The sequence below is a fragment of the Neofelis nebulosa genome, chromosome 2, assembly GCF_028018385.1.
Source record: "Neofelis nebulosa isolate mNeoNeb1 chromosome 2, mNeoNeb1.pri, whole genome shotgun sequence".
Classification (NCBI taxonomy): domain Eukaryota; kingdom Metazoa; phylum Chordata; class Mammalia; order Carnivora; family Felidae; genus Neofelis; species Neofelis nebulosa.
The window spans coordinates 222386526-222412376 of NC_080783.1; the positions used below are offsets into that span (position 1 = coordinate 222386526).

General features: G+C 59.0%; 1 protein-coding gene and 1 long non-coding RNA gene across 2 annotated transcripts in view; one reads left to right on the forward strand and one right to left on the reverse strand.

Moving 5' to 3' along the window:
• The window catches only part of SAMD11 (sterile alpha motif domain containing 11), a 21576-nt gene extending 9308 nt beyond the window's left edge, over positions 1-12268 (reverse strand). Inside the window, 6 exon segments of the mRNA XM_058719536.1 lie at positions 339-463; positions 4472-4522; positions 5910-5982; positions 5985-6090; positions 10041-10132; positions 11286-12268. Coding sequence (XP_058575519.1) covers positions 339-463; positions 4472-4522; positions 5910-5982; positions 5985-6090; positions 10041-10132; positions 11286-11802 — 964 coding nt within the window. The 5' untranslated portion in view covers positions 11803-12268.
• A 357-nt stretch (positions 12269-12625) lies between these two features.
• Positions 12626-13304, forward strand: LOC131505691 (uncharacterized). Its single transcript, XR_009258512.1, has 2 exons — positions 12626-13027; positions 13131-13304. It is a non-coding gene; the product is annotated as an uncharacterized LOC131505691 (long non-coding RNA).
• The last annotated feature ends 12547 nt before the right edge of the window (positions 13305-25851 follow it).

The window sequence follows — 25851 nt, forward strand, 5'->3', positions numbered from 1 at the left end:
CCTGCTTCTGCTCCTATGGGAAGGGGGTGGCAGTGGCCTTGGCCACTCCAAGCCCACCCCAGAAGCAGCCACGGTGGAGCCACTGCCTGTGCCTCCTGTCTGCCCAGCTGGCCGGGATTAACACAATTACCATCACATGGAGCCCCAGGGGACAGCCGGCCTTGCCACCTCCCGCCTCCGCTGGCCTCCCTGGCTGTCAGCCAAGGCTGCTGGGGGTGGCGGCATCCAGAGCTGCTGAGCAGAGACACTGGGAGGGTGGCAGGGTAGGCTGTCCCCAGGCTGAGCTGCAGTGGCCCTGGCAGCCCTGTTCTCTCCCCCCCACCCCCCCAGCTCCTCACCTGCAGCTCCCAGGCCAATCTCCACACCACCTCTCTGGAATTCACAGCGGCTCTGATGCTCGGGCATAACGAGGTGGCGGCTACGATGGACGCTGGATATGAGGGTGGGCAGGTCACTGTCCTGGCTGTCGTGAAGCAAGACAGTGAGGGTGAGACCCCAAGAGGCCGTGTGCCCAGTGCTGGGTACAGCAAATGCCTGACTGAGCTCGAGTGTGGGCACACATAGAGCCTGAGGACAACACAGAAGTGCAAGGCCTCCTACACACCTCTCTGTGGCCTGTGACAGCACACATGTGGGCATCCCCACGGCCGGTCCCAGGGGAAACATCTAGTGGGTGTGACCTATCCAGTCCCACCCAAGACCACTAGGACCTGCCAAGTGTCTACCTGGCACGGGACCTTACACTCAGGCCCCACCATGGTCCCCAGGGAGGGTGTGTACAGAGCTCAGGAGCCCAGCTCAGTTTTGCCATGCTCTCCCCAGAGTGACCAGAGCAATCACCAGGCAAGGGGCGGGGGGGGGGGGGGGGGGGAGCGGGGTCTGCTCATGAGAAGGTGCCCAGAGAGGACACACACTGTCATACACGCACATATCACTTATCTAGCACTTAACTACTGTGCTTCACTAAGGAAGTTGCACGCGCTCTTTCAACTAAAACTTGTAACCACTCACAGACCCTCAATTTCTTCAAATAAGGAAACCAAGATTCAGACCAAAGTCCTGCAGCCAATGAGGTGTGTGTGCACACAGGGACACATGTACACTCACACAAAGGGCCTAAAGAGCATGCACCTACAGACACACACAGACACACAGACATACAACATGAATGGGGAGCCTGGTCCTCCCGTGTGTTCAGGACACTCTGCTCTCCCCAAGGCTCCCAGCTAAGAGCCTCAGCCACCAGGCATGTGCGGGCCTGGAATAAGCATGTATTTAACTCTTTTGTTTCCTCATTTCTCTTCCTGCTAAATCAGCTCAATCCTACAGCACAGAGTCCCAGAGAAAAGAAGGAGTGAGAAGATCTCAGTGCGACTGTGTGTGTAAATGGCCCCATTTGCTGTTGATGTTCTTGGCACAGGGAAGGGTCACCCGCCATCTCACAGACACAGCCTAGAGCAACAGGAAGTCAAGACAGAACAGGAGAGGAGCAGGGAGGGCCCTTGGCGCCCCACCCTCCCCAGGACCATTGTTCCCTGGCCCACCTGTACCAGAGCAGCCTCCCAGCTGGGCCCCTGCTAGAGGGCCTCCACGGAGTGACCTGGGAACCGACCCTAAACCTCATTAAGTAGCCCCCAGCCCCCCTGGCCTGGGCGGCTGGAGTAGGCTAATCCAGGCTGGCCCCTAAGCAGATCAGTTTCAGCCCCCAAAGACTCCAGGGCTGGGCTCTAGAGCCTTCTGGGAGGCCCAGATGTGGGTTCTCTCCCCACCCCCACCACCTCTCCCAGGAGGAGAGAAGGGCCCCCCCACGCACACAGGAGTGCAGGTGGGGTGGGAGTAAGTACTTTATGGGATTAATTGGCAGCAATTCTCATCCCTCTATCATCCTCATCAATGCGAAGGTGTTGAGGAGAGAACTGCTGGCCTCAGCACTAGGGAGGGGGTGAGGGGGTGTCTAGAGACGCCTCCGAGTTCTCCCCTGAGGGTCCAATTCTGGTGTCCCCAGGGCTCCTACAGGAAATGAACCAACTACCCGCAGACCGGATAGGTGAGGAAAGAGCCCATCGGTTTGTTCCCCATGAACCCTTAGTCCAGCACCCACACAGCGTCCTTGGACTGTACCCTCGCCCCCCCCCCCCCCCCCCCCCCCCCACTATGGCCATCAGTTCTTTTACTGACAGGTCAGTTATTCAGGCACTCAGGTGCTGTGGCACGGTGGAAGTGAGGCCTAGTGGGAACCAGAACACTGCCGCCCACCCCACCTCTGCTCTCTGCCTTGGGGGTTTATCCCACAGGGCCCAAGACAGCCTGGAAAACATGTTCTGGTCATCTGGCCACTCACTGAACAAATATGCCGGGTTTTATATAAAGAACTACAAAGAAACAGCAGGCTGAAAATGCGTAAGCCTTGCATTTGGCATCCCAAGTATGAGGTTCTCGTGGCCATGGAAACACCCTCTGCTGCGTCCTGCTGTGCACAAGGGACAAAGCCCATGAGGGACTTGGGAGGCTCTCTGTGGCACCATGGAGTGGGGCTGTGTGTCAGAAGGTGAGGGGGAGAGCTTGAGTGACAGAAGGGGCTACACGGAGGAGGGTATGCTGGAGGATGAGGGAGAAGGGTCTTGCCCCTTGGAGCCCAACTCCCTCTGAGGGGCACCCTGGGCTCCTCCAGGCTCCCTCAGCGACCGTCATACTGTCCAGTCCTTGCCCACATCCTAGCCAACTCAGGGGCCTCAGGAGGGCAGGGGCCATATCTTCTGCCTGCTGCCTGGGGTGCATGGCCCCTGAGGTGGGAGTTTCAAGCAGGCAGGCCAACGGATGGAGAGAGACAGACAAACGGAGAGTGAGAGATGAGGACGTTCGAGCAGACAGGCACTATCGAGTGGACGGATGCAGAGATCGAAAGGATGAGAATAGCAGAGAGACGAACGGACAGAGCCTAGAGAACTGACAGGAGACAAGGACAGACAGACAGACGGGGCCAAAAGGAGCCAGGAAGAGACAAAGACAGAGCCGGGGAGGGGGCAGTGTGAGGCAGCTGGGCTGTGTGCCTGGCTAGAGGCCGAGGGGCCGTATCAGCAGGTAGTGGGCGGATGGGCCGTAAGTCCTTTTGACCATGCTCTGCCCCTGCCCCCAGACTGGAGTCTCCCCTCTGGTAAAATCCAGAAAGTCATCCCAGCCACCTCTGGGAGCTTGTGCAAGAGTGAAGGACCCCACATGCCCTTGGACTTGGCCCCTTCCCAGGGGCCCCCTGCGTCTGGACACCTGGGACCTTCTCTCACTTTACAAGGCCGGGGTGGATGAGGAGGGGGCTGCAGGCAGGAGGAGTCATTCTAGGAATGCAGGAGCTTCCCTTGGGTTCCCTATAAGCTTCGCTGACAAATTTATCCTGTAGCTTCCCAAGTAAAAGGCTCATAAAATGTCATCAATGTTCATGACGGTTCATAAAAATGAACAGTTGAGTGGGCAACTTCAGAATGAGGTGGAAATAAGTTTGAAGGTGTTTTCGTTGTAATCCGGCTCTAGGACCCAAACATTTTCAGAGATGTAACTAAGAACACATATGGCACAGGGCCAGGCTGGGGGTGGGGAGTGCAAGCCCCTAACCTGCTGGGCTGGCCCCTTCCTGTGTCCTCCCTGGAAGCCCCAGGGTAAGACTTGACCCCGCTGACCAGAAACCACAGCCTGGGCTGCATCCACAGACTGACCATCCTCTGCCCCTCTGGAACCTGGAACTTGGGCCTTCTCAATGTCCCCCAACCTCCTCATCAGGTCCCCTCATTTTCTCTCCTTACTGAGTCTTGGGTTTGCAGCCCCCCCTGCCCTCCACCATGCTTCTACAGCCTGAAGTGCCGTGCACTGGAGCAAACCTCCAACCTCCTGGGCAGGGCCTCCAAGAAGGACCCCATCAAAACACTCTGTCAGTCCTCTGCTCAAGAACTTCTGGTGGCTCCTCACTGCCTGGAGGACCCCGTCCTACAGCCTCAGCATCCAAAGTTCTTTAGCATTCAATTGAGTCAGACCTGCCAGTTCCCCCCAAGCCCCCACCCCCATCCCACACATCCCCTTGCCTTGTTCTTCCATACCTTTGCAGACTTCCTCTTTCCCCAGTAAACGCCTATGCATCCTGTAAGATCCCATGTACACACCACCATTCTCACCTCCTGGTGGGTCTTTGGGAGGGTGAGAGGGAGAGGTCACGGCCTCACCTTTGGGCAGATCGACTCAAATGGCCAGTCCCATGTGGGAAGGGGAGTGCACTCTGGCTCCAGGATTGGGCTGCCCAGAACCCACGCCTGTGCTGCTGTCAAGGCCCGGGCACAAGTCGACAGACAGACCACAGAGTAAGGAGGGGAGGAAGGGAGGGAGCTAGAGAGATTTAGCAGCAGACCCAGGGGACATGGGGCAACAGGTCTCCGTCCTGCCCATGCACAGGGTATGGGGAGAAGCCTGGCCCAGACCCGAACCCTACCTGCAGGACGTCTCTCGGAAGGAGATGTTCACGTCCCAGTGGGTGTGGACTCTGCAAGGAGAGAAGCAGAGGGTCAAAGTGGCCTCTAGGACCTAGTACGTGAACAGCAGGGCATGGGTATGGCATAGCCCTCATCTGCCCCAGAGCGCTGGCCCCAAGGGAACTGGGCTGGCTCAGCTTTGTCTCCTGTGCCGTCTGGTACCAGCTCAACCAGCCGGTGGCTGACATCAGGGTAGAAGCATGGGGTGGGAGCCAGTTCCTGGTCTCACGGAACAAAGAAACTGGGAAGGACGGAATCGAGGCTGCCATACCTCTGCCTCTTGGTGCAGTGAACCCAGAAGAGCTGCCACGTTGTGCAGAGGGGGCAGGGCAGCCTAAGGCTTCTTCTGCCCAGCAGCCATATGACTGAACCCAAACTGCTTGTTGTCAGGGCTGCCTCGGCCAGGCTGGAACTAGGGCACGGAGCAAGCCCCCTGACTGCCGCTAGCACCAATGGTTCAGTGTCAGCCCAGGTGGGTGCAGCTCCCTGGGTCCCAGGTGCTACCAGTCTGCCTCTTGAAAGTGAGCACCGCACCCCGTAGGTAGGAGGGATGCCAGAACAACAGTATGACAGTCGAGTAAGGAAACAGCTTTGCCCTGTGCCTGTGTCCTCACCCACAGCAGTGCTCCCAGAAAGACCCTCAGGCTGAAGGAGGGTGGTTGGAAGCCTGTGTGGGCGTGTCAACTTAGCCAGCGGGGTATGGGGGCTGGGAAGTGGGGGTGTTGGGGGTTTGGGAGGGTTATTTGAGGGTAGGAGAAATTGGAACATGTTAAAAGACTAGGCGAGAAGAGAAAAGGCCTCGAGACTCTGGGATGTGTGACATGTGCTGGATGGACACACAGATGGACAGACAGACAGATGGAGGGATGAAGAGGTGAGTGGACAGAGGGAGGTGCCTCTGCCAGGAGGGGAGAGGGTGGGAAGTCAGGAATAGTGACCCTCAAGGCTGGAAGGGACGGTGAGAAGCCAGGGGAGCCGCTGCTTGCCAAGGAGAATGAGCACGAGCGTTTTAGGGGCTGCTCCCAGAGAGGGGCTGCTCAGCCTCCTCCTCTCCGCCTGGCTGTGGTGGCGCCAGGCCATCCCTTCCTGGGTCTCCCTGACTGCCCTCCTCCTAGAGCCGCTGGCCCAGCCTCCTTCCTCCCCCCCACAGAACCATGTCGGCCCCCTCCCTCCGGGTGGGTTCTCACTACGGTCCCCGTGGCATGGAGGAGTTCAGGCTATTTCAGCTTCGGCACATACCAAGACAAGAAAATCCAAACTTGGGCCCTGTCCTGAGGTCCAAGGGCCCTCACCCTGGCCTGGCTTTCAGCTACCTGGAGGCCCCAGTCTTGATGTCCCTCCCTCACCACCACAGCCAGAGCCCATGTGCCCTCCCCACCTGGTCATCGGTAAAAGTACCTTCTCTTCATGATACGGACATGTGGGGTGTCCTCCTGCTTCAAGCCTGGCCGCTGCCCATAGGCGGGGCCATTCCATCGCCGTCACCATCACTGGCTGAGAAGCTGGTGGTCAGCTCCTTCTTTAGGACCCGCGCAGTGGGGAGGGCAACCGTCCTCTTGTCTGCCAGCCGCCCCCGGTTCTGGGAAGGGAGGGAGCAGAGGAAGGTTAGGCTAAATCAGGACCCTCAGCCTCCTGGGCAGCTTGCACCCCAGGCCCAACCTTCGGGCAGGGCCCGGGTGACAGAAGCCCTCACAGCAACCACTAAGATCAAATAGGGACCATCAAAGGCCCTGCTAAGGTGCTTCTAGCCTGCAGTGCAGGCCCCAGCGTCCACATGAGCCCCGGTGGCCACAGGCGAAGACAGGAGCAGAGAGCTGAGGCCTGGGTCAACGACCCCTCCACAGACCACCTTCCTTGCTCCATGCCACCCTGGAGTGGGGGGTGAGGCGAAGGGCTGTGGGCCCTGGCCAGGCTGCTCATGACACATGCCTTGTCCAGACTCCATACTCCAGCCTCGCTCCCTCCACAGGCGATCGGCCTGAGTGTGGGGATGTCCACCTGGAGGCCAGCCCCAGCTTTCCTGGTGCCAGGGAGCCCCAAGAGGCCGTGAGAGCCCCCACAGCAGAGGTCTGTGTTCTGCCACTTGTTCAATGTGCCGTTACCACTGTCTGCATGTGTTTGCCGGACAATCCCACACAGCTCCCGTGTGAACCCCCAACCGATGCCAGGTCCTTTTTCTGTTCTGCTAGTGCCATGCCAGGTCCAGTTCAAGGGCAGTGTGAAGCCTGAGTCTGGGGCCTGAGCCTGCTGACCCCTTGCAAACTGCAGTCCTGGGGTTCGCAGGTCACCTGGTGGGGAGGCCTTACCAGCCCAGACCCTTTGACCCAGCCTCTGAGGGCCCAGCCTCTCCCCTGCCCCTCTCGGGGCCCAGCCTCTGGGTCAGAAACAGAGATTCAGTATCTCTCACAATACCTACTTCTCCCCACCCTGCCCCCATGTTGCGAGTGTGTGGATGCATGTGTGTGCCGTATGCTGGGAGATCAGAGCAGGAGGCATTTGCACAGACGTGGAGGCCAGTCCGCACTGAGCTTGTCCACGCTGAGCATGCTCACACACCAGTGGGACAGGCAAGGTCCCTATATACCACCGCTCCCTCCAGTGTCTTTAGGTCCTGCCGCCCCAGTGGAAGAAAAAAGTTATTGATTATTTTCTGGTGGGCAGGAAGCTTTTTCTTATTTAATAACGGGTTGCTGTTTCCGGGAGGTGGCAGGGACCTTGGGATTATCTAATTCTCTCTCATCCTTTCAGTTACTGAGGCCTCCTCAGACACCCTCTTCCCTGTTGCCAGGACAATGCCACCATACCCCGGGGGCCCGAGGAGGAAGGTGTGAAGGAGGGTCTTGCCTCACCAGTGTCATCCTGGACCTAATGGACAGCTGTGCAGCCACCACAGTAGTCCTGTCCTCCAGAGTAAGGGTCCTTCTCTTCAGACCCAGCCCACTCAAGCTCCAGATTTGGGCAGTGGTGCCGAGAGCCAGGGAGCCCTGGTCTTCTCCCCCTCCTCAACTGGGTCTGGGGACCACAATTAGCCCCATCCCCAGACTCCAGGAGCCAGTCTCCATAAGTCAGCCCTTATGAATCCATTTGGGACACCCTCATGTTCCTCTCTGCAACACACTCAATGAGATATACGGGACAGCACTGGGGTGGGTGGGGCAGTGGAGTCTGAGGGTAGGCCTGAAAGATGAAAGGGCCTGCTTTGTGGCCCCTTCTGAGACCCTGGCCTTGGCCCTGTGCTCTATTGGAAATAGCAGAGAGTGGGTGAGGCTGTAGGTGTGACCGCCTGTCTGGTCCCCGTGCCTCTCTGTGCCAGCTAGTGGGCTCCAGGGGGAAGTGTTTTCAACAGCCCCTGGCCTGTCTGAAGTGTGCACTGCTGGGAAGTCCCCTCAGCCCTGCCCTTCTCTAGCCTATTGTAGCCCAAGAACCTGGACCTCCTCTCCTTTCTGCTTTAGTTAAACTATTCCCTCGAGAAGAAAAGGAAATGCATTTCCCTCTGCTTCTCATCTGTAAGACAAGGAAGAGGAGAGGGAAATGACAGCAGTAAGACTGCCACCTGGGACGGAGCCTGACCAGCTGTGCTGGCTTGGAGTGGCTCCTGTGAAGGGGAACTGAGGAAGAGGGACCAGGGCCCCAGCCAAGGACAGAGAACATACGTGCCTCCCAGGCACACCCAAGACCTCAACCCGTGCTCAGCAGCACAGATTTGAAAGCTGGGTGCCCAGCCTCTGCCCCTCGCCAAGCACTGGCCCCTCAGAGTGCAAGCGTGGGTGCATGAAAGCCAGCTTGCATGGCTGCACGATTCCTGCGCCACATGCACACCCACATTCTGCCCCTGGAGTATCTGTGGCTCTGAAGTGTGTACGTACCTTTGGGCCTGGCTGTGGGGGCGTGTAGAGCAAGACAGTCTCTATGTGGCTAAGGTGGATGCTAGAAAGACAAGGAAGTCTGTGGAGCTCCTTCCTAAGGGTGAGGTACAGCGACAGGCTTGGGAGGGACCAGGTTCAGGAGAGGCAGGCCCAGGTCTGAGGCATCCCTCCTGTAGGGCAGTGACCTGGGAGCCCCAGACAAGTAGGCAGTTCTAGGCTGGGCCTCATCCCTGTCCGACCTACCCACCCACCCTGTCCCCAATCCAAGCAGTGTCCTGGGGAAACTGATACTGGGCTCAGGCCACCTGTACCCCACACTCTTGGGAGAGATCTCTGGAAGAGTGGGTTGGGAGAGGCTGGTCCCCTCCGACCCAAAGAGAAACTCCAGGCCAGCCTGGAAGGTGCCCAGAGGACTCTTCTCCAGTACCAGCTCCTTGGAAAGGTGCATATGTGGGGAAGGAACTCAGTCTCTTGCCCCAGGCAGGGACCGTGGTGGTGGGCAGGAGGCCGGCTGCCTGTGCAACAGACTCTGGCGATAAGCCCGTGTCAGGCACGTGAGTGGGATAGGTACACAGGGGAGGCGTGGCCGTATCCCCCTTCCCCTGTCCAATCTGTGCATCTGATCTGGTGTCTGTCTTCACAGGGGTGTCTGTGGCTTCCCAGCTCGCCCAGCTTAGCTACCTCCGGGGTCCACAAGGAAACCAAGACGTCCCTTTCTCCTTCCTACTTCTAGCCCAAAGCAAAGAAGCCAAAGGTGGGTGTCTTGGGTCCTCTCTCACCACCTCTTGTGAGAGGGTGCTGCTGATGGTGCCAGGAACAGCGGCATAACCCTAACTGCCACCAAGAGCCAGGGCCCTAAGTGGCTCTCCCCCAGAAGCTCAAAACTGGTTCCTCTCAAGAGACAATTTCCTCTTCAGATCAACCCTCCAACTACCGCTGCCTGGAGGACATGTGACATGGAAGACAGTGCTTCAGGGGCAGGCACAGCACCCCGATCTCTGCTGCTCCCCTAGGCCAATGAGGGGGTCATATATGTCTGCGCTGGGTTGGGGACCCCACATCAGCCTCCAACCCCAGTTCTTGACACTAAAGGCCCACACTGCTCAGATGCTGCCCCTAATTGGGTTGTATCTTCAGACTCTCCTGGACATCCAGAGCCTTGCCCAGCAGGGGTCTAGCTCTTGGCATCCCAGAGACACATGTTAGTCACAGCTAAGCTGTGACCACCCCAGAATGCACATCCAGGCCAGCCAACACTGTTACATCCCAGAACAAGTTTTACCCTGGGACCAGCCTCTCTCCCAACCTGGGCCAGCTGACACAGTGGGACCCCCCCCCCCCCGACATGTGACAGGGCAGGATCCCCAGGCCACAGCTGGATGACATGTCCAGGGAGGACACCTTCACACCCTGTCCCCAGGACCTCAGGAGAAGCAGCTCCAAGGCTCCCCAAGGAGTGGCTCCAAGATAGGCGTGATCAGGCCCTGCATCCAAAGGGGAGAGGGCTCCCCCAGGATTCCCACCCAAAGCAAAGTCTCCCCTGTTTGCTCTTCGGGGGCTCCCTCCTGCACACTGGCACGGACTCTGGATCCTAGAAAACAGGCACAAGCTCTGCAGGGGAGAAAGAAGATCCCAAAGCCCCAACTTTTCTCCCACATCTCACCACTGGGGAGGATATTCGACAGCCTGGACAGTCGCAGATCGGAGGGTGCACCTGCAGAATCCCCTTGGACATAAGCGTCTTCAGACTTTTTCCTGTGAGGAGGGCCGAGGCAGAACCGGTGAGAGAGCAGGGCTGGGCACAGGTAGAGTCGACTCACGCAGGAACGCTTTCGGGGCGCAGTAAACTGCAAGGCCCGCTCCCCCTCCCGGCACGTGTGTGAACAACCACCTCAGGCCAACTTCCGAACCCACCCCGAGGCCCTGCCGCCCACCCCACCCTCGCGGACGCCACGGGGATCTGCAGAGCTCAGAAACTCTAGTTCCCGGCGAGCGCCCTCCCCTGACCAAAAGCCGCCTCCTCCCCGCCCCCTGCGTCCTAACCCTCTCCAAGCCTGTCTTCGGGGACTGGGAACCGGGCCCAGGAAGGTCGATCCAGCGCGCAGGTGAACGGCGCCGCCAGGACCCGGGACTGCGCGTGACCCCGCAGCGGGAAGAGGGCAGCCACAGCTGAGCCGCGAACCCCAAAGCCCAGCGCGACCGGGTCCCTAACTTTCTAACGACCCCCGACCCCCGCGCCTGGCGCTCACCGCGCCTCCCCTGCTTGCCTGCTCAGGCGCCCGCACCTCGCGCGCTCGGAGCCAGACTCCTGAATTCTCCAAGCAGGCTGCTACCAGCCCCGCTGCCTTTCCAGCTCCGCGCGCGCCCCCGCCCCGACGCGCGCCCCCGCGGCCCCCACCTGCCTGCGCCACCCACGCACCTTCCCCTTCCCTCCACCAAATCCCACCGGCAGCCCGGCCGCATGTGTGTCCCTCGACTCCCGCCGGATCCTGGGGGCTCACCGACCAGGGAGGGAAGTGTGTCCCGCCCAGCCGGTCTCCCGCAATTTCCCGAGTTCCCGTAAACTTCCCCTGAGCCACAATGCCCAGGAATCCCGCAAAGACCTTCCGAGTGGGAGGAGGGGCCGGCTTGCGTGCAGTTGGGAGCCCAGAGCACCGCGGCCCAAGCTGGGGTGACGGTGGAGGCCGAGGGAGCTCTGCCTCGGTCCACCAAGGCGACCGTGCTGCGGAGGTGGGGGGGGGGGAGGGGGCGCGGGGGGTGGGAGGGCTGGCGGGGGAGTGTCCCTGCTGCAGCCCCGGAGCCGCAGCGCCCTCTCTGGGCGGAGACGGAGTCTCCCAGGTGGCAGAATGAGGGGGTCCCGACCCAGGGGTCCTCGGGGAGCGTAGAGGAGGGACGGTGGCGGCCGCACCTTTGTGGCGGATGCTGCGCTTCCAGTCCTTGGCCGTCTCCCGGCCGCTGACGAACTGGAACTCGTTGGGTGTGAGCCACTCCCCGCGGTGGCGGATGGACGGACCTTTGCTGCCCTGGCAGAGTTTGCGCACGTAAAGTAGCGCGCGGTTGGCGCCGCACTCCACCTCGATGCACGGCTCGCCGTTGTCGAGCAGCGGCTGGAAATCCGGTGCTGCGGCCGCAGTGGCAGAGATGCGCTCGAGGGCCAGGGGGTCCCGGGGCAGGTGGAGGTACGGGGCGGCCTCGTGTAGGCTCAGGTAGGCGCGCGGCGAGCGGAGTGACGGAGCCAACAGCGCCTCGTAGCCGGCGGTCGCGGCGGGTAGCGAGGCGGCCGGGGGCAGGGCGGCCGAGGCTGGCAGTGGTGTCAGGTAGCCTGGGAGCGGCGGCAGTGGTAGTGCGGCCAGGGTCGGACGGAAGGCGGCCAGAGCCAGGGCCAGGTCCTCGCGGCCTGGGAGCTCCTTCTTGACCGCCGGCATGGCGGGCCGGTGGCCCTGCAGCCCGGCTCTCCGCCGCCGGCGCAACTTGCTTGGGCCCGGGCTGGAGTTGGAGCTCGAGGGCCGGGGCCCCAGGAGTCGCCTGGCCGCGCGCCCGCCCTATCTGCTACTGCACCCCAGCACCTGCCGCCGCGCCGCCCGCCGGGCCACCTCGGACCGCTTCCCGGCCGGCTGGCGGGGCCTCGGCTGCCCGAGTCATGGTGCCGCGGGAGCTGCTATCGATCTCCTATCGCGCTCCGGAGCGCCAGGGCTCCACAGGGCGCCGGGCCACCTGCGCCCGCGCCCCGTGAGGCGGCCCCGCGCCCCGCTCGCCGGACTGCCCGCCGGGCCCAGCCTGGCAGTGGAGTCGGGAAGTCTGCGGCCCTTCGCCCCGCCCCGCCCGGGGGTCCCAGGCCCAGGTCCCGCCTCGCCGCCTCGCCGCCCCGCCGCCCCGGCCGCGCACCCGCGTACACTGGCGCGCGCGCCCGCCCGCCCGCCCGGCGGGGACTTGGGAGACTCCCGCCGCCGCCTCCGCCGCCGCCGCCACAACTTGGCCCATTTAAACGGCCCCGGCGCGGCGGGCGGGCGGGCGCGGGCTCCGGCAGGGGGTGCGTGACGGCCGACTGGGCTCACGCGGCTGGCGGCGGGGGGTGGCGGGACGGGGCTGCACGCACCCTTGCCTCATTCCCGAGTGGACGAGGATAGGAGAAAGGGAGTCCCGGGTGTGCGAAGGGACGTATGCCAGCGAGAAGCTGCGCGCACCTACCGCGCCATTGTTGAGGGAGTCACTAGGCGCAGCTGGAGTCCGGGACTAGCCGATGGGGGATCGGTGATCTGGGACTGCCTGCTTGCGTGGCGGCTCTGGGTAGGAGTGTTGGCACAGGGGCGGTGGGTGGTGGGCATTACTGTCGGGCGTGGGTGGTCTCCTCTGCATCTGCAGGGCGTGAGGCTGTGGGTTTGTGGTGTGTGGCCTCAGCAGATGTGTTGGGGAGGCTTCATGCTCTGTGAGTAACAACAATTCTGTCAGTTATTGCCACCTTACTATGCGCTTTACATGCCTTAGTTCACTTGATCATCTCAGTGAGTTTTCCTCATTGTTTCATTTATAGATGAGGAAGGTGAGACACAGAGAGGTCAAGTAACTCTCTTGATGTCACACAGCTGCTTTAAATCCAGGCCGTCTGACACCAGGACAGACAATATCTGAGCCACGTTGTGGGGCAGGAAGGTGGGCTGAGCCCAGTCTGAGTGAGGGTTGGGGGATGCGGGGGAAGAGGAGGGGCCAATGAATGTGGGATTGTGCACTTGAGAACATTTCTGTTCCCTATTAGGAGCCGGTCTGGGGAAGAGGAACCCGCTACATCCATGTCCACTTTGGTGTCCTGAGGTAGCAGGTCTGGAATGAGGGTAGCTTTTCCCGCCCGTCTCCCTGCACAGCAGCATGGCAGCTTGCAGCAGGAGCATTAGGCGAAGAAACAGAAACCCACTAGCAGCTGCTGAGACAGGGTTGTCTTTCCCTGGTGTGTTATTTTGGACAAGCTAGAAAGTAGCCTCAGATCCAAACCCAGCACGTAGGCAGCACCCCCCTCCCCCCGCCAGCCCTGTGAGATGCGTTTGGCAGGGTGTCCAGAATGTCGGACCCTAGAGGCACATTCACCTTTGGTGGCCCTTGTCTTGCTCTCAGGTGTGGTGCCTCCATCTCTAATAGATGCAGGAGGCTGTTGCTGCCCAAGAGCCATGGCCCACGGAGCAGCCATCATGTTAATCTGTGGTCATGGCACAGTGTGGAGAGGCTATCAGGACTCAGAGGGGGGCCAACTGTCGTGTCTGACCACAGCCCTGACACTGCTTTCAAAAGATGGTTTCCTCCACTCGCTTCTTCTCATGTTTGTCTGCACCTGTTCACGGGTCCTTAGGCCTCCTAACCCCTGACCTTTAAACTAAGGTTTGGGGAGGGAAGCCTAGTGAAGTATGTCTCTAGATCTGAGAAGGTACCATGTAGCCTGCGGAGGGAGCCTCCCTTCCTTTCTGCAGGAGCACCCCTCACTCACCCCTGGCCTCTTTCATCCTGAACAGGCCCACAGTGGGGAAGGAGGGGCATAGAAGGCCCCAACTTTGGCTTTCAGGAGCAGGATCCAGCTGGCAAGGTATGGGGGCTAACCTAGCTCACCCAACCTAACCTCCATGCTACTGTCTTGCCCCACCTCTCTTTGGAGGACCAAGGTGCCTTCCTGAAAAGACCATGACTGGGGTCAAAGTTCCCTGCAGAACCCCTTCTCCTCCAAGGGCCACTCCCTGACTCCCAGGAGACCCCCTTCCAGGGGCTGTCCAGGACTTTGGCTAATCAGTTCACCCCTACCCCCACCCCTACCTGTTTCCCCCTCTTCATGGGAAATAGACCTCTCTGCCCACAGGGTCAGAGCCACTTTCCCACAGGGATCAGACGTCCTTAGTCCTGGACATTATACTCCTTCCACAAGGATCTGCTCACTTCTTCCCTCCTATCCACCTCTGTCCTGGTTTGGCATCTGGGGCCCCGTGTGCTCCTCTGCACTTCTGACTGAGCCAGAGGTCAGACGGACAGAATTTTGGCTCTAGAATCACCCCTCGCCTCGCGTTCTGGCCTGGCGGCACCCTGGGGAACACTGGTGGGCTAGACGGCCAAAGCCCCTCCTCCGACCCGCAGAGGCCCCGCCCCCTCCCCTTCCTCCGGGCCTCCGCGGCGCCCTCGCTCCTCGCGGTACCCCCTCTGGGGGCCCTCCGCCGCTGGGCCGAGGCCGGAGCCGTGGCCGCCACCGCCGCCGCCACCGCCACCGCCGCCGCCGCCGCCGCCGCCAGGGAGGGGGAGGGGGGGGTCATAAATAACCCTTGGGGCGGCTCGGCCTGAGCTGCGCAGACTGTGACCCGAGACGTCTCCGGGGAACGCGGGGCAGCCCGTAGACCTTGCTGCCCCCAACCCGGGGCTCGGCCAGCCATGACCGGCCAGCCATGACCGCCTCCTCTGGCGCTATCTGACCCTGTCCACAACTGGCGTTCCTGCCAGAAGGGTCCCTCCCTTCCTGGAGTGCCTACCTACCCTCATCCCCAGACTGCTCCCCTTAAAGCCCCCTTTTCAGCCATTCCGTCACCAAGCAATCATTTATTGAGCACCAGATGTGGAACCCAGGGAAGAGAGATGGGTGAGGTTGGAAGAAAAGAGATGCAGAGGAGACCTGCTCCCTCAGCCTTAGTCTTCCTGAGCTCATCTAGGGTGACTGTCGGGGTGGGAGAGCAGGCCCAGACATGCCAGACACAGGAAGGCATGTAAGGACAGATCACACAGGTGTGGGCACAGCTGACGCAGCTGTGAGGAAACACATCCATGGGTACACATACATGTGCCCAAAGCCACCAACAGATGCATGCATTCTCAAAAGCTCATGCCTAGGGGCGCCTGGGTGGCGCAGTCGGTTAAGCGGCCGACTTCAGCCAGGTCACGATCTCGCGGTCCGTGAGTTCGAGCCCCGCGTCGGGCTCTGTGCTGACAGCTCGGAGCCTGGAGCCTGTTTCGGATTCTGTGTCTCCCTCTCTCTCTGCCCCTCCCCCGTTCATGCTTTGTCTCTCTCTGTCCCAAAAATAAATAAAAAACGTTGAAAAAAAAAATTAAAAAAAAAAAAAAGCTCATGCCTATACGCTTCCATATGCACGCACAGCAGCTCCCCAAGCTGCACACACGGCACAGAGGCTGACATCCTCACCACAAACATGCACAGACAGTATGTGTGTTAACTTACATCCAAGATCAAAGACACCACCAACACCTGTGCAAAAGCATACATAGACACACAGGCCTGCAGCATGAGCACCAGATGGATATAGCCGTCATACCCAAGACAGCATGTCTGGAGCAAGGGTCTGCTGGCTGGCAGCAGTGTTCCACTCGGAAGAGTTAGCCTGGGAGGTCAGAGGTCAGTGGCGAATCAGCTAGGGCTCCTTTACACTCCCTGCTAGAGTGGTCAGAGCTTCCAGGAATGTGTGTGTTCCCAGCTGCAGGTCAGACACAGGAGGGGCTGCCCTGCTAAGACTTGCCTTGCCTTCGGCCCGCCGTGAGCTGGCTGCAGGCCATGCCTCAGGAGTAGACATGTTTCCGAGGCCAGCCTGTTCACTGACCTTAACTGATGCTATATAAAGGAGTAGAGAGATAGGGCTTAGGGTCAACCCTACATTCCCCTGTGGGTTCACAGACTCGGGGCACCCACAAGGCACACGCTGCCAGAGCATTGGTAACATATACCATGATATTCACCTGCTGCATCACGCATAAGCAGACACACACACACACACACACACACACACACACACACAGTGACCCCAGGCAAAAACACAGTGACACAGGTGAGCTTGACACACCACAGGCTGCACTGGATACACTCGGAAGCCATACAGAGGGAGTTGTTGGTCTGGCAACATGAATGGGAGTCCTGGCTACCACCGGCTCTGCAAGCCAAGTTCCTCTGCAGGAGGAGTGAAGACACCCACTCACTGGCGTCACCGGGGACAGAGAGCAGCACCTGCCTCAGGCAGCCTGTCACGTGCTGTGGCCCCTCTTGGGCCTGGGTTAGCCTGACACAGGTGGTAAAGGTGGCAAACCCTTCAGCGGCCTGAGAGTTGGGCCCTCCTAGCCAGCCACCGAACGACCCAGCCTTCTCTGCCCTTCTCAGGACCTTACTTTCTCCATCTGAAAATGAGATAGGGGTTCAAAATCTGTGGGGTCCTTTGGCCGGAGCAGAGCAGTCAGGGTGAAATGTGGCTACAGGTGCCCTGGTCAGCACGGTGAGGCAGGCCTAGCACACTCTTGATGCTTTCTCCATAAATGGGCCCAAAGTCCAGGAGCTGGGGGATGGGTTCACCCCAAGGTAGGGCCAAGCAAAGGGCAGGAATAGAGTCTTCTAGGGCCCCCGGAGACAGAAGAATCTGTCCCAATGAATGGGCATGTGGGCTGGTTCCACCCCTTTCTGTCCCTGCAAACGTCACCTGGTCTGCTGCCTGGACATGGCCTGGGGTGGGAAGGGGGTCGAGGGGACCCCTGGCTGCAGCTGTTGTCCTGCTGTGTGTCCATGAGGTTGTGGTCCTTATCCCTCATGGCACAAGCCACTGCAGCACCGTAATCTTTCAGATGTCAGGTCAGGGAGATGACCAGAGTGGAGTGGCAGAGCTATCAGAGTGGTGCTGCACGCAGACTCAGTTCCAGTCCCATTACACCCCCACGTCTCGGGAGTGTGCCAGCAGGGGCTGATTGTGAGGGAAGAGCAGACCCTTACCCGAGAGTGTAGGGTTACCCATGTGCTCACATGTGTCTATGCTGTGTGCTTATGCGTGAGTGTGCTTTCCTCCTCCTGTGACCACAGTCCTGCTGCTCACGCTCAGTGCAGATCCCACGTGAAGGCCTTGGGGACCCATGCTCCTCCTTGTGGGGGTGTAGGCCCTGGAGGGTCAATCCCAGCTGTGCTGGTCACATGTTCACTCTTGGCCTGCTCACCTGTTTTGGCCTGGGAAGACCTGCGAGCATTCGGAACCTACCACGGTCCTGATAGAGACACTAGGATGTGCCACCCTCAGTCACAGGGCAGCAGTCAGGCCTCTGGGGGGAGGAGTGGGCTCAGGTAGGCCTCTGCCAGGACTGTTAGTGGAAGTTGAAGGAGAAAGGACGTTCAGGCGGGGACCCTCGGCACAGAAATCCTGGAGGAAGAGAGAAGCTGGAGGTAAGGGGCCAGTTGGTGGAGGGCTAGGAGGGTGGGTGGCTGGAAGGTACTGCCCCCAGGCCCAGCTCTGAGAGACTCCCAGCCTCCACAGCGAGCCCAGACTGGCCCTGGAAGGGACTGTTTATGTTGGACTTCCTGCTGAATGTGAGCTCCCTGCGAGCAGGACTTTTGTTTGTTTTCTGACATACCCACCACGCGTCAGCATTTGAGGCTTGTTTACAGGGCTCCACCCTGGTGTGGCCCCCTCCGCCCGGCTTGGCCTCCCTGGCCTGAGGCAGCCCCAGGCCTGCTAACCTCTTCTCCCAGCACCTGCCCACTGCGCTTCTGCCCAGGCAGGACTCTGAATACCTTCCTATCCCCAGAAGCTTCTTAAGGTGTGGCCACAGGCATCGTCTTCTTCAGAGAGAGCGAAAACTCCCAAGCCTGGGGGAATCTCTTGGCCCGGCCTCATCTACCATGCTCCAGCAGGGTTGCAACTCTGTGCCTGCCTACCCTGGGAGGAGGGGTGGGTTATTTGGGCGTACTTCACGCACAGTTCCACCATCAGGGTCACCCAGACGACCAACAGTCACCTTGTCATCATTGATTTGTCACATCAGGGGTTTTCAGAAGTAGCATGCTGAGGTGGTCAGTGAGTTTTACTGGTTCACAACTGCAGCCCAGGCTGGCTTTCTGAGGCGATGACTTAGCCTGACCCCATCCAAGGCCCAGTCCTCCTTGCAAGGGTTGGTTGAGTTGGTGATATGCCTGCTGAGTGCAGTGATGTCATTGTGGGTGCCCGTCTGGGTGTGAGGGTTCCTTTATTACCGCAACTGTCCACGTCCTCCACCGGGTCATTTCATCTTCCACGTTGCTGTCTGTGGTTTCACAACAGAGTAGCTCTGCACATTTTGCCATGAGAACGGGAACTCTGTGGTGTCCGACCCTTTGAAGTTCTGCACGGTGCCCCAGGTGCAGCCCCAGAAGTGTGTTGGACTGAAGAGCACAGCCTGGTGTGGGCTGAGACACTGAGCAGAACCCGCCTGCGGAGGCCGGACCCACACCTGCTGTGGGCAGGGGAAGGGCAGCGATTCCAGTGTTCTGTCCAAGGCCAAAACTTGGCACTTTCTCCAGGGCGTTTAACAAAGTCCCAGGTTGGTCCTGGGGGCCTTCCCACCTGTAGACTGGTCAGGCTGCTTGGAGGCCCATGGAAAGTGGGAGCAGAAGAGACACCTGGCAGGACTGAGGCCGGTCTGAGGGGGTTTTCCCTCTGCGTAGAGGAGGGTGGGCATCCCCAGATGTGGAGTCCTCATGCCCTGCTCAGAACAAAGGAGCCTGACCTTTCATGCTCTGTGTACATGCAGATGCTAACAGATGTCAGCGTGCTGCAGACTCCTTCCAGCAGAACAGATAGACCGTTCTTTCAGACTGGGTGGCCTTGCAAAAACCTGAGTTTGCCACATGTTAGCAGTTGAGTAACTGTGTGTCTGAGTCCAGCAGGTGTGTGTGGGCTCCCGGGCTCCTGGGGCTTCAGAGACAGGATGGGGTGATTCATGACTGGTGAGGGGCAAAGCCAGGACTTGGACTGGGTCATCCCATCTTCCAGCCGGGAACATGGCCCTCAGCAAACTTGTCAGCTTCTGCATAATGCCTTGTTTGGCATCAACACATTGGGATTTTTCTTGGTGCTTCTAGTTGACGCCTTGCTATGTATTAGATGAGCTGCACTCATGGCCCGGAGACCCTCCTCTCAGCTCAGCCTCCCCTCTCATTCCTTCCTTCAGGACCCTCTTCTGCCTCACCCACCCCTCAAGCATAGGATGGGTAGGGGGATGGATTGATGGGTGAACGAGTGTGTGATGGGTGAAAGGGTAAGTGGGTTAGGCTTCCACTCTAGGCACCCTTCTCTTTCCAACGTTTTTTTTTTTTTTTTTTTTTTTTTTTTGGGACAGAGAGAGACAGAGCATGAACGGGGGAGGGGCAGAGAGAGAGGGAGACACAGAATCGGAAACAGGCTCCAGGCTCCGAGCCATCAGCCCAGAGCCTGACGCGGGGCTCGAACTCACGGACCGCGAGATCGTGACCTGGCTGAAGTCGGACGCTTAACCGACTGCGCCACCCAGGCGCCCCAAGGCACCCTTCTCTTTCATATGTACTTCTTTACAGGTTATGGAATCTGAAAGTCTATCTTCAGTCCAGACGCTCAAGAGTCTGTAGCCTGCCATCTGCATCCACCCCATGGTCCCCTGGGTCCCTTTTCCACCATCATGCTGTCATGCCTACCTCTCTTGCAGTCACTGAGCTGGCACTACACTCCTCCCCATGAGCCAAGCAGCTAGCTTCATCTATGCTCCCTTCTAGATTCCTCTCACTGCTGAATACCTAACCTGGCCCCTCTCACCTATCATATTTCTCTGATACTCCCAGACTCTGCCTGCACTCACCCAGTGCCTGATGGGCACATCTGGCCAACTTGTTCTCCAGGGGCTCCTTTGGGAATAGTCCAGGACCCCTGGCCTCCAGGCCTTGCCTCTTCCCCAGGGCCCAACTTCCTGTTTCCTTGTCTCCCCTCAGTGTCTCTGAGTGAGGCTGAGTTGTTTCCTCTGCCCGGGAGTGCCACTCCCTAGAATCACTAACCAATGGCCCCGTTACCACCCGTGTAGCACCTTTTGTATTTGGGAGTCCTTTCCTCCACTGAAAAGTTTTAAATTATAACTTACAACTCTATTGGTATAAAGATAAATATAGCCCATGATGGATTAATTCTTCAGTATTCGTTGTTATTATATTATTTTTTCATTCTGGTTTTAAGGGAAATTAAAACTAAAATGTTTTGTGGTCTCTAATAGTATCAGGGGTCCAGGTTCTGTGCTTCCCTCACCTGGTGGTAATGTTGGCCCTGCCACCACCTACTTATCTTTAAGACTCACAGCAGCACCCCCTCCTCCAAGAAGCCTCCTAGGAGTACACTCCATTCCTGTCAGGGTCCCTTGTACCCCAGGACACCAGCACATACCCTGGCGCCACAGATTTACTCCTGTGCTGCTGAGGCCCTGGGCAGATGAGGGTGTTCAGAGGGGCCAGGTGAAGTCCCCTTGGGGATGCTGATTTGGGTGACCTCACCTAGAAGCAATCATGGCTGGCTGGTGCAGAGGCTGGGCTGGAAGTATCAGTAGCAGAGAGAGGTGGTATTGGCAGAGACTGAGATTTGGAAGAAAGACTTGACCTCTAGAGAGGGGCGGGCGAGGCCAGCAGATATTATTCCCAGTTCCGGGTGGCAGGATCCCAGACCCAGCGTGGCCCATAGCTGCCAGGACCTTCTTGAGTCCGCCTGTGGGGACTCTGGACAGGTTGTGTCTGTACCTGCAGGTAGAGCCGGACCAGGCTACCACATCTCTGGAGGCAGGGGCTTGACTTCCCTCTTTCTGCCCCCCTCCCCCCCCCCCCCCCCGCAGCCATTTGGCCCCCAGAATTCCCAGGCAAGTCCTGCTTCCCCCAACCCCCAAACCCCACTCTGGCTCTGGCTGGGTTCCCAAAGGTCCACCAGGGAGGGAGGGGCACAGACATATGCATGCCTGGGTGCACACCGGGTCTCTGTCTTGACCCCTGAGTGCCCAGCCTGGGGATTCATAGTGGCTGCTCAGTCTGGTGCTCTGGGGATGGGGATCTAAGGGCAGTTACAGACCAGGCCCAGGGGATGCCTCGGTTCCTGGTGCCTGCCCGTGACGACAGGAAAGACTGATCCCTGGGCACCACCAGGCTACTCTGAACAGCACAGGAGGGTTCCAGAGCAGAGGACTCACCCCTCCCCCCCAATTCTGGCACCTGCAGCACTGAAGCCAAGACCAATAAAACACCCACCTCACAGGAGACAGCTTTATCTTGTTGATCGGAAGTCTGCCAGCCCAATTTATGATGGAACATAAGCTCTCCAAATCTGAATTTATGCGCTGTAGTATAACGAGAGGTCAATGGGATTAAAAGTGGGCTCGTGAGAGAGCCACAGGCGGCTCACTCCTCCGTGCTGCCACAGAAACCTCACGGCCTGAGTCTCTGAGTCCCAAGGGAGGACAGCCCAGGCCAGCACCAGGACAGGAAAAAGGAAGGCAAGGGAGAGACCAGCCTGAGTAGGGGGAAGAGGATGGGAGGCAGGCAGGAGCAGCAGGGGGAGCAGGGCACAGGGCTGGGGCCACTGATGGCCCAGGCCAGCAATGTCTGATGAGGCAAACACTGGGGGAGAAGGATAAAGAGAGGGAGGGAGCAGAGGTTGTCAGGCAGGAACAGGGGTGCTTTCTCTCACTGCCAAGCCCTGGGCTAGCCCCTGGCCCCGAGAACAGGTAGGAGATGGCCCTGAGGCAGGTTGAAGGACAGAGTTCTGACCCTGGCCCAGGGGGCACGGTGCCTAATGAGGCTGAAGTGGGCACACTTCAGTCACCCCACCTCTCCGTCCCCTCCTTGACACCCTCTGTCTTCACATCCCCTTGGGTTCCGGGTGAGGGTGAAGGAGTGGTGTGCTCTGTCCAGGTGGGGGTCTGAGCACCCATCCAGCGTGAGGCTGGCTTTCTGAGCTCAGACTAGACCCTGACTTCAGAATTTGTACAAATAAACGAAATGAAAAGTGCTGGCAGTCCTGATCTGATTACGGAGTCATTCATTCTTTGGTCGTTAATAATTTGTGCAATAAAGGATTGCAGCCGCTCAGCGTGAGGAGGAGGCTGTGGCCCAGCCTTCCCTTGGCGCCGGGGCCGCGGGAGCTGGAAACATAAATTATTAGTTTCTTATCGCTCAGCCTGCCATCGCTCATGCTGCCAGGGGCCTAGCAGGAGCCAGCGGCAGTTCCACTGCCTGCCTTGGCCTGGCTCTCAGCTGCTGCTTGTTGTGGAGACTCTGGGTGCGGACCCTCGTTGTCCCTCGCTGGTGGGACCCTGGAGCCTCCGTGTGGGCTGAGGGGCTGCAGCTGGCATGGAGGCCAATTCTGGAGCTAGGGGAACTTTGGGGTTTCGGCTCTTGTGCCCTGAGCCTCAGACTCTCCCTCTCTGTAAGTGAAGCCAAAGCACTGGAGCCTGGGAAAGCAACCACGCGCTCCTGGCCCATGGCACGAGCTCAAGAAGGGCAGCGGTCATTATGAGCAATACAACAGAGGCCCACAGACGGCTCCCCCTACCGACCGCCCCCCCCCACCCCCCACCGCCGCCCCAGATCAGGGGAAAGGAAAGGTCTGCGTCTGGGTGTGTGTCAGCTCCTCTGAGTATGTCTCTGCCTTCCTGGGTGGGACTCAGAGCAAACCCCTGTACCTGAGTGTCATACCTGCAGACTTGGCATTTGCTCCCTGGCTCTTTTTGTTTTCCTGCGTCCAGCATTGGCAGGTGGGCACTGAGCAAATAGTCTAGGCGAGGGTGCTGATGGAGGCACCCGGCGCCCAAGCTGCAGAAGGCTGGGGCCTGTTGGGGAGGCTGGGAGATCATGCTGCGCCCCTGGGCTGTGCGTCTGTACCCCCAGATGGAGCTGCTGAGGTGTGCAGAGGAGGGGGGCTGAACGCGAAGGCTGTAGATGAGTGTTCCGGCCCAAGTGGTGATTAAGGCAATTATGGTAATTACAGAAATGAGCACCCTCAGGCAGGGCTCCCAGCCTGCCCACTGCCATTCCCTGTCTCCACTCACAATCTGGGGAGGCCGAGGCGAGGTTGGGAAATTGGGGTGGGGGGGGCTCTGCCCTGGACTCCACACATCCTGGATGGAGGGTGCAGACAGAATCCGGCTGCGAATCTGGGTGCGGGCACTGACTTCTGCCTCCTACCAGCTACTGGTATCGGACCTGAACTCTGATGTGCCTCCTGCCTTGGCTTGCTTCCTGGGGGACTGGGGTTATACCCTAAGGCTACCTTGAACCCGCCAGGTTGGTGAGACCTGGTGGCTGGAGGTGTGCTGCACAGAGTGCCTGAGGCTGCAAGCCCAGGGACCTGCACCCACCCCTTCCTGGCTTCATGGCCTTGGGGAGACCTTTAACCTCTCTGAGTCTCAATCTGTAAAATGGGAATGAGAATGAAACAAGACAATTAATATATACTGAGCACCAGCTGTGCCCCAGGCATCCTGAGTCTGCGTACAGTGGGATGGAGATGAGGCCTCCCGGGAGCCGGGCCTGCCGGGCGGCCACCTGCAGGATCTGGGTCTGAGCCCAAGTCCCCCTGCCAGAGATGCTACTGTGGCCACATCCAAGAAGTCTGCCCTCTTCCCAGAACTGACCTCTTCTGGGAAGCCCCAGAAGGTCCCCACTAAACACAGTCTGTCTTCTGCCTTCTTGGACACCTGGAGACAGTTGTAGTGGACCTCTTCATGCCCTTGTGTGCTCACTCTGCCAACCCCACCATTTCTGGGTCAGCATCACGTGACTGACTTTCCTTCTCATGGGTCGTGTTTTCCTGCTTCCTGCCTGGTGATTTTTAGTTGGGTGACCAGGATTGTGAACTTTGATGGGTGCTGAATATTTTCATGAATATTCTTGTACTTTGCTCTGGACATCAGGAAGTCATTGAGAGGAAGTTTGGTTCCTCTAGGTCTTGCGTTTAAGCTTTGCTGGGAGGACCAGAGCAGCGTTTGGTCTAGGGCTAATTTTGTCCTGCTTTGAGCTGAGGTCTTCCGGACTGGGCCCTGGACCGAGCACTCTTCACAGCCCCGCGTGAGCTCCGGGCAGGACTTGCTGTGACCCTCTCGCTGGTTTTCCTGGCACGTTCAAGCACGTTCCTCACGCCCTGCAGATCTCTAGGACTCCCCTGTCCCGTGCTGCCTCCTGCAAACTCTAGCTGCCTTCGCTTCCCGGGACTCCCAGCTCCTTCTCTCCCCTCGTGGGGACCCCTGAGCCTGCCGGGTCCCCTCCCTGCACTACAGCTGGAAATGCTCTGGGAAGTGAGCTGGGCCTCTCAGGGGCTCCCTCTTCATCACATGATACCCAGTGTCTTGAAGGCCATGTTTTCTGTATTTGTCTGGTATTTGAGGGGTTTTTTTTGCTTTTTTTTTTTCTGGCAGGAGGGTAGGTAAGTTTGGCTGCTCTGTCTTATCCATCTGCCTGTCCCATGAGTGTGCCTACGATGTGCTCCGTACCTGGTGCAGGACCTGGCATATAGGAAGCTCTCAGTGAATGTTTTCTGAGCATGCCTGAGCAATTTATGTGACCCAGTTCTGTGGCCCATACAACCTGCAGCACACCAGACCCCTGGCCCCATCACTTGCTGACCCAATCACAGCCTGGTAAAGCTGGGTCATCCCGAACTTCAGCTCAGGAAAGGGGCATCAGAGGGGATTCCACGGTCAGGGGCCTGGGAGCCACAGCTCCCTGAAGCACTCCCATCGTGGTACCCACTGGCCACTTCCACCTCCAGGACCTTGGGCCAATCCCTGCTGCCTGGGGTGACTAGCAGCTTTGCTGCGGGGACCAGGAGGACAGGGAAAGAGGGAATGGGCCACAGCACAGGAACTGTGAAGGTTCACCCCATGCCTGGAGCAACAAGAGCTGGGAGTGGGGGCTAAGTCCACTCTGGGGAGAACGTGATGGACCCTGGGCCAGGAATCCATCCCTCAGCAGGGAGGGCCTCATCACCAGTGCCCTAGGATGCTGTCACTGGGGGAGGAAATTCCATCTCGGTAAGTCCCTGGGAATGGAGAGAAGCCTTAAAGATGCTGGGTTTTCTTTATTGCCTGGAAATGGTATCTGTGGACTGTATGCACAGCAGCTTCGGTCATAAACACACACACTTGTGCCACGCAAGGCTGTGCACTTGCTAACATGCGTGTACACACGAGACACAGGCAGGAGTGGACATTTCCTGAAACTGAGGTGGGTTCAGATCTTGGCCGATCGCTACCCAGGGACTCCAAGGACAGGGTGTCTCTGACATGGGGAGCTCGGAGTGGGGGAACTCTTTGCAGCTGGCCCTCTAGCTGAAGAAGCAACCTGGGGCATGGTACCTGGAAGAGGTGGACAGCTAACCTGCAGGCAGACAGGGGCCTTGACTTCTACCTTCGCAGATAGATGGGCAGACAGCATCAGGAACAGGGTATTCCAGAGCAGTGTGGAGGGACAGAAAGGAGGGGAGTGAGGGCACCATCTACCTGAGTCTTGGATTTGAACTGGGCTCTGTTTCTTCTGTTTGGGGGACAGGTTGGATCCAAAGGCTCCTATGAGCCAGGCATTCTTTGAGTGACAGGTGAACCTCTTTCTCAGAGAGAGAACCTGGGCCCAGTCCCGAATGCCACCCACCTTCAGCACAGCCAGCATCAGGGTAGAGCATCCGGGAACCCCATGTCAGAGGCTTCCATGGGGAAAGGATGCTGCC